General features: G+C 51.7%; 1 protein-coding gene across 2 annotated transcripts in view; it reads left to right on the top strand.

The window, feature by feature from the left end:
- Syn3 (synapsin III) overlaps positions 1 to 11480 on the top strand; it is a 444971-nt gene that overhangs the window by 425637 nt on the left and 7854 nt on the right. For both annotated transcript variants that reach the window (XM_015482794.2, XM_048802432.1), the window contains 3 exons: positions 2947 to 3081; positions 3826 to 3913; positions 8754 to 9045. In XM_015482794.2, the coding sequence (XP_015338280.1) occupies positions 2947 to 3081; positions 3826 to 3913; positions 8754 to 9045 (515 nt within the window). The remainder of the gene's footprint in view (positions 1 to 2946; positions 3082 to 3825; positions 3914 to 8753; positions 9046 to 11480) is intronic.

Raw genomic sequence — 11480 nt, forward strand, 5'->3', positions numbered from 1 at the left:
CCCCCCCGTGAGACTCACTTCCCCAGCACAGGGGAGGCCATTGCTGACACCAGGCCTGTGGCTGCCCCCTCCCCAGGGCGTGGGCCGCTAATGGGAAGCACATGGCCAGGGTGACCACAGGAGCCAGCCGTCCCCCAGGCCCTCATGCTTCGAGGCTCCCCAGGGATCCACAGTGCAGCAGGACCAGGTGACTCAGTGGGCACTGACACGTGACCAGGGAGGCGAGGTCGGGAGTCCAGGACGGACAGTGTCCCCAGCGCCCCCAGGAGGCTCCCTGCAGATGAGTGGCCCCTACAGTGGAGAGCCAGCCCTTCTCTGGAAACAGGGCTCCTCTCCGGGCAAGAACACTTTCCGTCTGGCTGTCACTGTCCCTCAAATTCCCCAGTGTCCCCTCCTCAGAGGAGATATTGAAGAGCCAGGGACAGAATCACTGAGGGACACAGTACCCTGGAGGGGCCAGTCCCCCACTTTCCTGGGGAGACCCTGGGAGCTTCTGAGCAGGCACGGGGTGACAGCTCCTCTGCCTGGGACATCAGAGCTCCTGGGACCCCACGGGCCCTCCCGCTCCCATCTCCCCGGGGACACCAGACGCCCGCCCAGGCCCTGCCGCCATCCATAAGTGGCAGCTAGGGGTCCCCCGAGGGCCTGCCCCTCCGGGTTTTCTCAACTTTCACTCTTAGGAAGGAAAAATGTGCACCCGTGGGCCCAGGCTCCTGCCCCCACAGATTCAGGGATGAAAGACTGTTCACATTAAAAACAAAAAACAAATCAAAAAGAAAGAGAAGCAGTGAGCTTGGACTTCAAGACACGAGAAAACAGCTTCTCAAAAATGTTGCAGAAAAAAGTGGCTTTCGAATTATTTTTCTTTTCTCTCAGAAACATTACAGGGTTGTTCCCCTTCCTTTTGGGTTTGGGGTAGGATCAGGGGAGAGGGGAAGCTTGCCACTAGGATTAAAAGGTATTTTTTTTTCCTATTAAGGAAAGAAAAAGGCAGGAGAGATCCAAAATTATGGATTCCTAGCCACCACTGTGGGGAGAACAGAGCGTTTGTGATGGTTGGTGAGGATCCTCACAGTGAAATACCCGGGGGAAAGGCCCTCTCTGACCTGTCCAGGCAATGACATTGCTCACTGGAAGCATATCTCCCTGGGGACACCAAGTGTCCACTTTCCTCGGCTGTGTCCACTGTGGGGATTCCAAACTTGTGTGACCTGAGGTTGCGTGGTCACTATTTTCCATTGCAGAGAATGTGGAGAACGCACCAGGCCAGAAGAGGGTAGGCAGGGTCAGGGGGAGAGGACAGGACAGGCCGGGGACAGACTCCAGAGCTGTAACTCAACACAGCTGTTGTAACCCAGACTGTCCATGTGGCGGGCACTGGGATCCCGGTGTCGCAGACCTGGGCACAGACCAGGAGCCCCTGAGGAGTGTTCAGGCCCCTGCAGGAATCCGCAGGGCAGTCGGCCTCACAGCCTCCCAGGCTCAGGGGGTGCCTTAGACTCACAGATCCCGCCGGTCCAGCTGGAGGGGTCTTCGCAGCTGCTCAAACCCCTCAGTCTATCACCAAGGGAAAAACAGCCCCACCGAGGAATAGTGACATGCCCAGGGTCTCACAGCAAGTCTGCGGCAGAACCAGGCCTGGAACCCTTGTTGCCTCTTCTGGGTTCTGACCCTGGAGAGCCGGTGAGAGTTTTCCTGGTGACAAGGAAGGTGCCACTTCTGTGAGCCTCGGTTTCCCCACCACCGTGATCAGGACACTAACAAGACCTGCTACTGAGATTGGCAAGTGCCCAAGGCAACGGGGCAGGCCCCACCCCCAGCATGATGAGCGGGCTGCTGCAGGACCTCCGTCCCCCCACTCCACCTCGCAGCCCATAGCACAGCTCTCCAGTGGGCCAACCAGTGAGGGCAGAAGGAGCATCAGCTCCCAGAGCTGGCTCCCTCCATCTGAGACAGCTTCCGGGAGGAAGGGCTGGCTAGGTGCTCCCTGAGGGAGGAGCAGCTACCTAGGCCACCAGGAGTGGGAAGAGCAAATCGTGAACATGAGGACCCAGAGGACGAGAAGCTGGTTGGTCCAGAGCCAGGGACGAGGGGAGACCAGTCCCGAGGTTTGAGGGGGGTGGAGCAGGTGAACACTGGCGGCTGGATTCCAGTGGTAGAAGAGAGAGACAGGGTGAGAACACAGCTAGTTCACAGGCCTGCCAAGGCCCACGCTCCTTCAGGGCCTTCCATAGCTGCCCTTGCCCAGGGACTCACCCGGGTCATTGTCCTATGTGGCATCAGGCAAATCCCTTCCATCCCTGGGCCTCAGTTTCTCCATCTGTAGAAAGGGCAGAATGGCAGTCCTCATCTCTCAGGCCACCTCTTTGTCTCCTTAGAGAAAGGCCAGGTCTCTGCAGAGTGACTTTGGCCCCAGGCCTGCGTGTTAGAGAACAACCCTCCCCTCTTTCCTCTTCTCTCTGAACCCTGGGTCAATTCCAACCTCCACCCCCACCCCACCCCCTTTTTTTTTTGGTCCTGATGGAGCCCCCACCTTTACTGTTTCCGGCTTTGTGGAAAGTCTTGACCTTGGGCCAGAGGAGAGGAGGCCAGACCCAACCCTTGGAGGGGGCCCAGTGGGAAAGGAGGGGGTGGATACCAGCTCCCCAAAGAAAAATACGGAAAAGGTCAGCAAAGACTCCCAGCCTGGGTCATGGTCACGTTGCCCTAGCCCAACATCTGTAGGCAGACCAGAGCTGAACCCAGGGAGCTGGTTTAGACTGAACAGGGGGGAACAGAATGTCTTCGAGGAGCCCAGTTGCAGCTGGAGGTGCAGGGCTGGGTGGTTTGCATGGAGGACATCGCCATCTAGTGGTCATTTCGGTCCTGAGCCCAGGGCTGCTCCTGGACGTTGCTGCCCCCGCTATGCAGGCATGGGGTCCTTCACCCCTCCTTTCTCTCCCACAGGTAATGGACAGCTCAATGCCCCTGATCGGGGAGCATGTGGAAGAGGACAAGCAGCTGATGGCTGACCTCGTTGTCTCCAAAATGAGCCAATTCCTAATGCCAGGGGGCACAGTACCCTCACCCCTGAAGCCATGGGTAAGATTCTCCAGAATAAAGAACATGCTGGATGTCTGGACTTGGAGCCTCTCGATCCAACAGAGGGATCCCAGGGAAGGAGCCACAGTGGGTAGATAGGAATGAGGTGGGAAGAGGTGGGCGTCCCCACGGGGGGGACTCAGGACGTCTCTAGGGGCCCCTCCTCCCTGCTGGAGAGAGAGATCTGGTCCCACCTGGCCTTCAGGCACCTGTGGGCAGAGAGCACTGACAGCTGTCACAATCCCTTGCCCGCATCCTGGGCCTGAACAAGAGCCCGTGTTCACAGGTCCCCTGTGTGTTCCTAGGGCACAGATGATGGAGACTATTGTGCTCCTGAGCCCCCAACCCCAAATTTGACAAGCTCCCACAAGGCTCCTCCCCGCACAGCCCCCACCAAGGAGGACCCACCCACTCTGCAGAGAACCCTCTGGCTGCAGTCTCATCCGAGACTTGCTCTTGCCCCCACCCAGATCCTGCTGTCCCCACAAGACCTCATCATGATCACAGATGTCAGGTTGATGGTTGAACTTGAGGAGGGCACGGGTGGCCTTCTGCTCTGGAATGTTCTGTCTTGGGTAGTGGCCACCCCAACACGTACCTGTGTGAGATCTGTTACACAGAACACTTAAGAACGCCTGCATTTAGGTCTCACCTCAGTAAAGGACCCTCTCTCCAAAGCTGGCGCCACCCAGGAAGGAAATGGCCACGGGGATGGCAACAGGCTTCCTTTCTCTTCTGCTTTAGGCCCCGCAGACCAAACCCGCAAAATCCCCCGGGCCAGGCCAGCTGGGGCCTCAGCTGGGACAGCCCCAGCCACGCCCACCTCCACAAGGTAAGAGCCAGGACAGCCCTGGAACCTCAGGGAGGATGTCGAGGGTGGCGCACGGGATCTCCAGAGGGCACCCTGGAAGAATCCATCTTAACACTACACCTGTTCCACACCGACCGTGAGGTGCGTCACGACACACCTTTAGCGACAGGGAAGGAGGAAGGAAAGAGAACGTAGACCTGCGTTTCCGTGCGGGTTGTGCACGGGGCTAGGCACTTTCTAGCCTCCCAAGCTCTCCACGGGGGAGACATCCGTATTTCCTTTGTTCTGTGATGGCCGTGGAAGCTTTGCCCAGGGAGGCAGGAGCAATTGGCAGATGGACAGTTTGGCCTTTTAGACCTTCTAGAACGTGTTCACTTCTAGCTCCCAGATGCATGAGCCAACCTGCTGGAGTGAGAGAGGAGAAAAAACAGAACACAAGACATGACTTGTCAAATGAAATCCTTCCTCAAAAACATTCCAGCAGTACTACAGAAATGCCACCGTTTGTCAGGGGACGGATAAGTATGGATACCGCCATGAGACCAGATGGCAAGAACAGCTAGGAGCACTTCCCGGGAACCTGTGCGGCCCAGGTGCTCTCCCATGCAGCCAGCAGGTGCAGGGAGGAAACCCCTCCTTGCTGTCTTGCCCTCCTGGGGTCCAGGGTCCACTGCAGGGAGCCCCCAGGCCGGGCAGCTTCCTTGCAATCTCTAAAGATCTGCTTTAAAATTGACCAGAAAGAAAGAGCTTCTATCACGTCTGGCCTCCCAGCCACAATCGTGAACACAATACATGTATTGCTTCTTGGAAAAAATCAACCTTAGGCAGCAGATGGTCTCCTCTTCCATAAATCTAAGGAAAATTGCCCCTTCCTTCCTCAGGACTTCCTCCCTCCTCTCCTTCCTCTCTCCTCCTCTCCTTCCTCCTCCTCTCCTTCCTCCCTCCCTTTCTCTGTTACTGTCATTTATTCAGTGTATTCTTTTATATTATCTCACTTTTTCACATAAATGAATTTGATGTTCACTATTTCCCCCCGATACACTCCAAAATATATGCACAATTATCGAAATTATATTTGACCACAGACTAAAAATCACCACACTTGTCAAAACGCTGGGCTAGTTGACCTTTCAGCCTCCGTGTCTGTAGTTGCATGGTCTCGCAGTACAATGGCTTATTCAGACTCACATCCACTCTAAAGGCCAGAGAAGGCTTTCCCCGCTTACTCTTGCTCCTGTCTTTTTCTTTGTCCTGAAGTTTTCTCTCATTCTCTATTCTGACAAATCCCCAGAGTTTTGATGCTCAGTTCCCTCTACAATTTAAAACAGTAACACTAGGGCCGCACAGGGTACTGCACGCCTGTAATCCCAGGGACGCAGGAGGCTGAGGAAGGAGGATTGCAAGTTGGAGGATCACAAATTCAAAGCCAGCCTCATCAGTTTAAAGAGACCCTGTCTCAAAATAAAGCATAAAAAGGGCAGGGGATGTGGCTCAGTAGTAGAGCACCCCCAGAGTTCAACCCCAGGGCTGAAAGAAAGCCACATTTATTGAATGTTAACTACATGTGCGCCTGTGCTTGGGGCCCGGGGCACAGTCCGTCAGGACAGCAGGAGGACTTAGCTGAGGAAGCCTGTTCCCCTCAAGTCAAGGAGGCAGAGAGAGAAGAAGGGTCCGGGGTCCCAACAGGCCCTTCAAGAACACACCCCAGTGACCTCACGTCATCCCCTCTCCCAGCCTCAATTTCCTCAGCGATAAAGGAGGACAAAGCAGTGGTCACATGTATTGATGAGGAACTGTCCCCAGAATAATGCGGGTGAAGAAATTAGCGAGGTGTCTGACAGAGAGAGCAGGCCTAGAGACATCAGCTCTTCCTACTGTCACTCACTGTCAACAACCGTTCCGAACCTCTGACTGGTAGTAACCTGTCTTACTCACAAATCTAAAAACCAGGTTGTTCTTGGTTATCATCAAGGATACTTGTACCTCACGAAACCCCTCTGTCTGCCTCGCAAGACTTCCCTAGTTCTAAATGTTCCAAACAACACGCGTCACCCCCCAGCCTCCTGGCCTGCTCTGCCTGCCCCCTCTTTCCCACTATGCCGGGGTCTGACTTTTAAAAAACACATTTGAACAGAGCCCCCTTTCAAAACAGAGAGCTACTGACTGTGGTTTCCTCTCTGCCCAGAGCAGAAACACGCCGGATAAAGAGAGATTATTTTAAGGAACATGCAGCTCAACACACTTCTAGTCCGTTGAAAAATAATCGATTTAAAACCAGTTAAGGTAACTAAAGAAAACGCTCCAAGAATTAACAATCCGGATTAAAAATAACAAGGCTAATTTATCTTCTCAAACAAGCCTAATTGAAGACTGAGGTTTTCACCAATTTCCCCCAATGACAAGATCACATTATTGTTCAAACTCAGTAACAGTGAAGGTTTCCTTTCAATAAACTTTGCTTTCTAGCAGCAATCCTGTGATTCGGCAAAGACTTTTTATACATAATATTTTGTGTCTGTGCTCAAATAAAAAATGCTAAATTGTATGCTTTTCCAAAAAAAAAAAAAAAAACTAAAAGAAATAACGAGGGTGTCTTTTAATGAATCCAAGGGATATATAGAGACTTAAAGTTGATGAGTTGAGCACACAGAGTTTTCAAAATATTATTGGCCCAGGGTGGGGATGGAGTTTAAGAACCATGTAGAAAACATGATGTTTTATTTGACCTGCAGGGGGTTTAGAAATAAAACAGTTTCCAACATTTAAAAATCGGGAACTTTTACTTAAACATCTAGATTTTATGTTAAGCCTCCCACCTTCCCCCCTTGTCAATTTCTAGAGCCTTCCCCCCCACCCTTTTTATTTTAGGGACAGGGTCTCCCTGAGTTGCATAGGGCCTCACTAAGTTGCTGAGGCTGGCTTTGAACTCTTGATCCTCCTGCCTCAGCCTCCCAAGCCACTAGGATGACAGATACAGAAATTCTAGAAACAGTGAGTCTGCCTTCCTACATAGAGCCATCAGCTGCCGGCTAGTAAGGGCTGATCCCTGGACCCAGCAAGGACTCTGCCTTTGCCTCAGGCCCTGCTCCTCTGTGTTGTCACTTCCAGGGTGACAGGCAGTCAATGGCTATTTTCTTTAGGCTCGCACCTCTTTAGAGAAAGTTCTCTGAACTGTTATTATGTCCAGAGGGAAGGGTTTTTTAAAGCAGTTATTTTTCTGACACTCCTCCACTTTGTTTATTTACATACCCACCTGGCCCGGAGGTGTTGGAGTTTGAAATCAAGGGGTCCTCCCATCTACGGTCATGAAAGAGGTCAAGGTTCAAAGCCACATGCCATCATTTGCTAAACTGGGGTTGTAATTTAATCCAATTTAGAAAGTGTTCCCCACGCTCACAAAAATGTTTAATTGGGAGGGCTGTTTGGTGTATGGCCCAATGACTTCATTGTGTGACTTCCCCACAGTCACGTGGCAAGTTCCTGACAAGGCTTGAGTCAGGACCTGGGGCTCCTGGGCCCAGCAGAGAGTCAGGGCCACCAGTCAGACAGGTCATACCCTCGGCAAATGTGCCCAACTGGCTCCGTGTCCAAGGGGAAGGGTCAGCTAAAATCTAGTCCTTGTTCCCTTTGCACCTGGCCAGAGCTGCTGCCACCAGAGAAAGCAGCTAAATTTTCTTAATTCACACAAAGATGTCGTGAGGACTCAGGGCAGCCCTGGGAAGGGAAGGACTGTGTCTCCACCTCTGCACAAAGAGCACAGTCGCATCTTCTCCACCAGTTTCTCTAGAAGAAATGATATGCTGCTCTCGAAAGTTCTTAGAAAAATGTAGAGAGCAATCCCAAAAGTCAGGGATGATTCAAAGCCACACCTCTTCTGCCTGCTCAACAGCAAGAGAAGAATCCGAGTCCCTCATGACCCCCGCCTTTGCGGTCATGTTCAGGGCCTTGTAACTCAAAGCTGCAGAATCACCTGGGAACCTGTAGGAGACGCAGATCTGCGGGTCCTGCCTGCAGTTTTCTGCTCCAGCTGCCGTAACAACAAAGAGCCGTAGACAGGCCGTAGACCACAGCAGCTTTATTTCTCACGCTCTGGAGGCTGGAAGGTCAAGACCAAGGTGTCGGCAGGACTGGTTCTGTGTGCAGCTTCTGTCCTTGGCTGGCAGACGGCAGCTGCTTCCTTCTTCCCCAGCCGCACACCCACATTTGATGTCTCTTCCCCTTCTTATGGGGACCCCACCCACTTGATCAGCCCTCACCCTGATAGCCTCCTCCACCCTTAATTACCCCCTCAAAGACCCCACCTCCAAAAGCGGTCACACTGAGGGTTAGAGCTTCAACGTACCAATCTGGGGGTACACGATGTGGTCCGCATCACCAGCCCAGATCTACTGTGTCAAGTTCTTTATTTTGACAAGATCCCCAATGATCCATGGGCACATTAGAGTTTTAGGCCCAGGGATTCTATGAACAACTTTTTTTTTTTTTTAATTTTTATTGTTGGTTGTTCAAAACATTACATAGTTCTTGATATATCATATTTCAATCTTTCTTTTCCACATAGCTTTATGTATTTGTGCCAAAAGAATGAAACATCTATGCTGTCATATAAGCCACTTTTATTAGCAGTATGTGTTCAGCATATACCATCAATAGCATCCCTGTCACTTAATGCTATTCTGCCACATCCTACGATATGATGACCCCAGCCTCTTCCACTGGACAGATGCGCCTCGGGGCACCTGAAGACTTCCTATGGCTTTGTATTTATTTCGTTTTCAGTGTTTACTGTTGTAAACAACAATTTGGGCACAGCCCTGTTGAGCCTCATGAATGCGAACCTAACCCTTCCTTCGGCCTGCAGGGGGTCCTCGTCAAGCCCAGTCTCCTCAGACCCCCAGATCCGGAAGCCCCTCCCAACAGAGGCTCTCCCCGCAAGGCCAGCAACCCCTGAGCCCCCAGTCTGGATCCCCACAGCAGCAGCGGTCGCCAGGATCTCCACAGCTCTCCCGGGCATCTGGGGGCAGCTCCCCGAACCAGGCCTCCAAGCCGGGCACCAGCCTCGCCTCGCAGCCCCGGCCCCCCGTGCAGGGCCGCAGCACCTCCCAGCAGGGTGACGAGTCCAAGAAGACAGCACCACCCCATCCCCATCTCAAGTAAGTGCTCTGGCCATTGGGGGCAGGAGATTGGGTGCCGGGCTCTTCAGGGTCAGGGACTCAGAGCAAAGACAGACCCCATGAGGCCTTTCTCCTGGGCTTTAAATGGGAGGAAATTGGTCTGGGGCATTGCCTGGGTGGGGCAGGGCCCAGGGAGACGGGGAAGGGCTCCAGTGTGCCCCTCCAGAAGCCATGAACTAGTCACCTCTTGCTGCTTAGCAAACCTCCCCCAAACTTTGTGGCTTAAGAAAGCAACCATTTTCCTTTGTTCACGATTTGGGGGTTCAGCAGTTTACTCTGAGTTTAACACAGCTGGACGATTCTTCTGCTGTGTCTCCTGGAGAACTTCCGGGTACCATGAAGAATACCAGGGTAGATTTGGATTTCAGATAAACGTGAATCACTTGGGGTATTTGCATGGGGTGTGTTGATACTTTAAAAATATATGCTTGCTTTTCGCCTGAAATGTAAATTGAATTGGGTGACGTGAATTCCTCCCTGCCAAGTGTGGCAGCCCTCCTCCCCGGGTCACTCCTGTGGATTGGTGGACTGACTGGGGCCAGGTGGTGCTGGCGGTCAGCTGGCCCTGTCTCCAGGGCATCTCCTCCTCGCCTGGTAGGATTGCTTCTAACAGGGCAAAAGTAGAGGCCTGAGGCGTTGGGGCCCAGCTTGGAAGCTGTACACCTGCCCTTGTCAAGCAGGTCACCTGGCCGTGCCCAGATTCACAAGGTGGGGAAAGAGTCTTGGCGGAAGGAAGCACCTTGCAAATGGGTGGCCCACAGGGTGGGAGGAACCTGGTCATTTTTTTTAAATATTTTTATTAGTTATTGATGGTTATTATTTTACTTAATTGCTTATATGTGGTGCTGAGAATCGAACCCAGTGCCTCACACATGCTAGGCGAGTGCTCTACCACGGAGCTACAACCCCAGCCCGGCCTGGTCATTTTTTAAATAACCCTCATGACACACACGCACATCCTGCTTCCCCTCAGGGCTCGCTCTTGGTTTACAGGAAGAGGGATCCCAATCATGTGGCCCCTGGAAACTTGTCCCTGTACCCGGACACGAACAGCGATCATCACAGTTCCCCAGACCACACCACCGCCCACTTGCTCGGGGCCAAGCACTCTGTGAGGTTGGGTTTTCTTAGGTCCCCGTGAGCTTAGAAGTTAAAGACTCTCACTATCCCCGTCGTACAGATGAATAAGCAGAAGGAGACCGAAGAACTTGGCCGAGTTCCCATTGTTTGTAGATAGAAGGGTGAGGAAAGAACCCAAGGCATCCGTGATAACATGGCTTTTTTTTTTTCAAATAGGTAATATATTCACATGGTTCAAAGATTTTAAAGACACTAATGATATAAAAGATAGACATTGAAAAGCCTCACTCCAACCCCACTCCCATCCAGTGCTTTGCTCCCCTGGTCCCTAGAGATGACCATATTGTTGATTCCTTGTCTGTCCTGCCAGTGTTTCCTTATACAAATAGAAATATGTACCCTCTGATCCCCTCCTCGCTTTCTTACACTATGGCCCTATCCACACCACTAGGCTCCTTACTTTTCAGTAACAATACAACCTAGACCTCTTCCACCCTGTTCACTGAGATTTTTAATAGCTGTATAGTATTCCACTACATTGTTGTACTATGATTATCTAATTAGTCCACCTAAGTAAATATCTGGCTTTAATTTAAACAATGTTGCAATCTTGAACATCTATTTTTTTGTGGTTTATCTAGCTAGAAACTCATAAATCTCTTGACTCCTTGTCACTGTGGGGAAAAAAAATACCCAGTTTGATAGATATTAACAAGTGACCCTCAGGCAATAGGGCATTGTAACTGACAGCACAGGCTCTACAATCAGACTGCCTGGGTTCCAATCCCAGATCCACCATTTAAAAGCTGAATGACCTCCAATAAATTGCTCAACTTTTCAGTGCTACAGTGTCTTCACATGCAAATGGAGACAGTATCTCACGGGGTTATTATAAGAATGAAATGAGTTTCTGCACAGTGTGTGCTTAGAATGTTAAGGCACCAGGCAAGCTTGGAAATGCACGGCCTGTCCCCGTGTACAAAGATCACCGCAGCTATTCACAGGGCAGGCGAGAGCTTTGGAACTTGAGCCAGTTTGGGCACTGGCTTTGTGGTCATCTAGCTGGAATCCCATACGTCTCCTGACTCCTTGTTTAGCATATCCTTTATTATTTTTTCATCTTTATTTTCTTGGCAGTGCTGGGGGATGAACCCAGGGCCCTGTGCATGCTAGGAAGTGCTCCACCACGGAGCTACACCCGTAGCCCTAGAGTATCGTTTTATTTAGTTCAAGTTGGCAGATATTTACCAGATACCCACTCTGGGCCTCATCCTGGATAAGGCTTTTGTGGGGTCATAAGCGGGGGGCAAAACTAGTCCCCACTTGGAAGAGTA

This window comes from Marmota marmota, unplaced genomic scaffold (genome assembly GCF_001458135.2).
Source record: "Marmota marmota marmota unplaced genomic scaffold, marMar, whole genome shotgun sequence".
Lineage (NCBI taxonomy): Eukaryota > Metazoa > Chordata > Mammalia > Rodentia > Sciuridae > Marmota > Marmota marmota.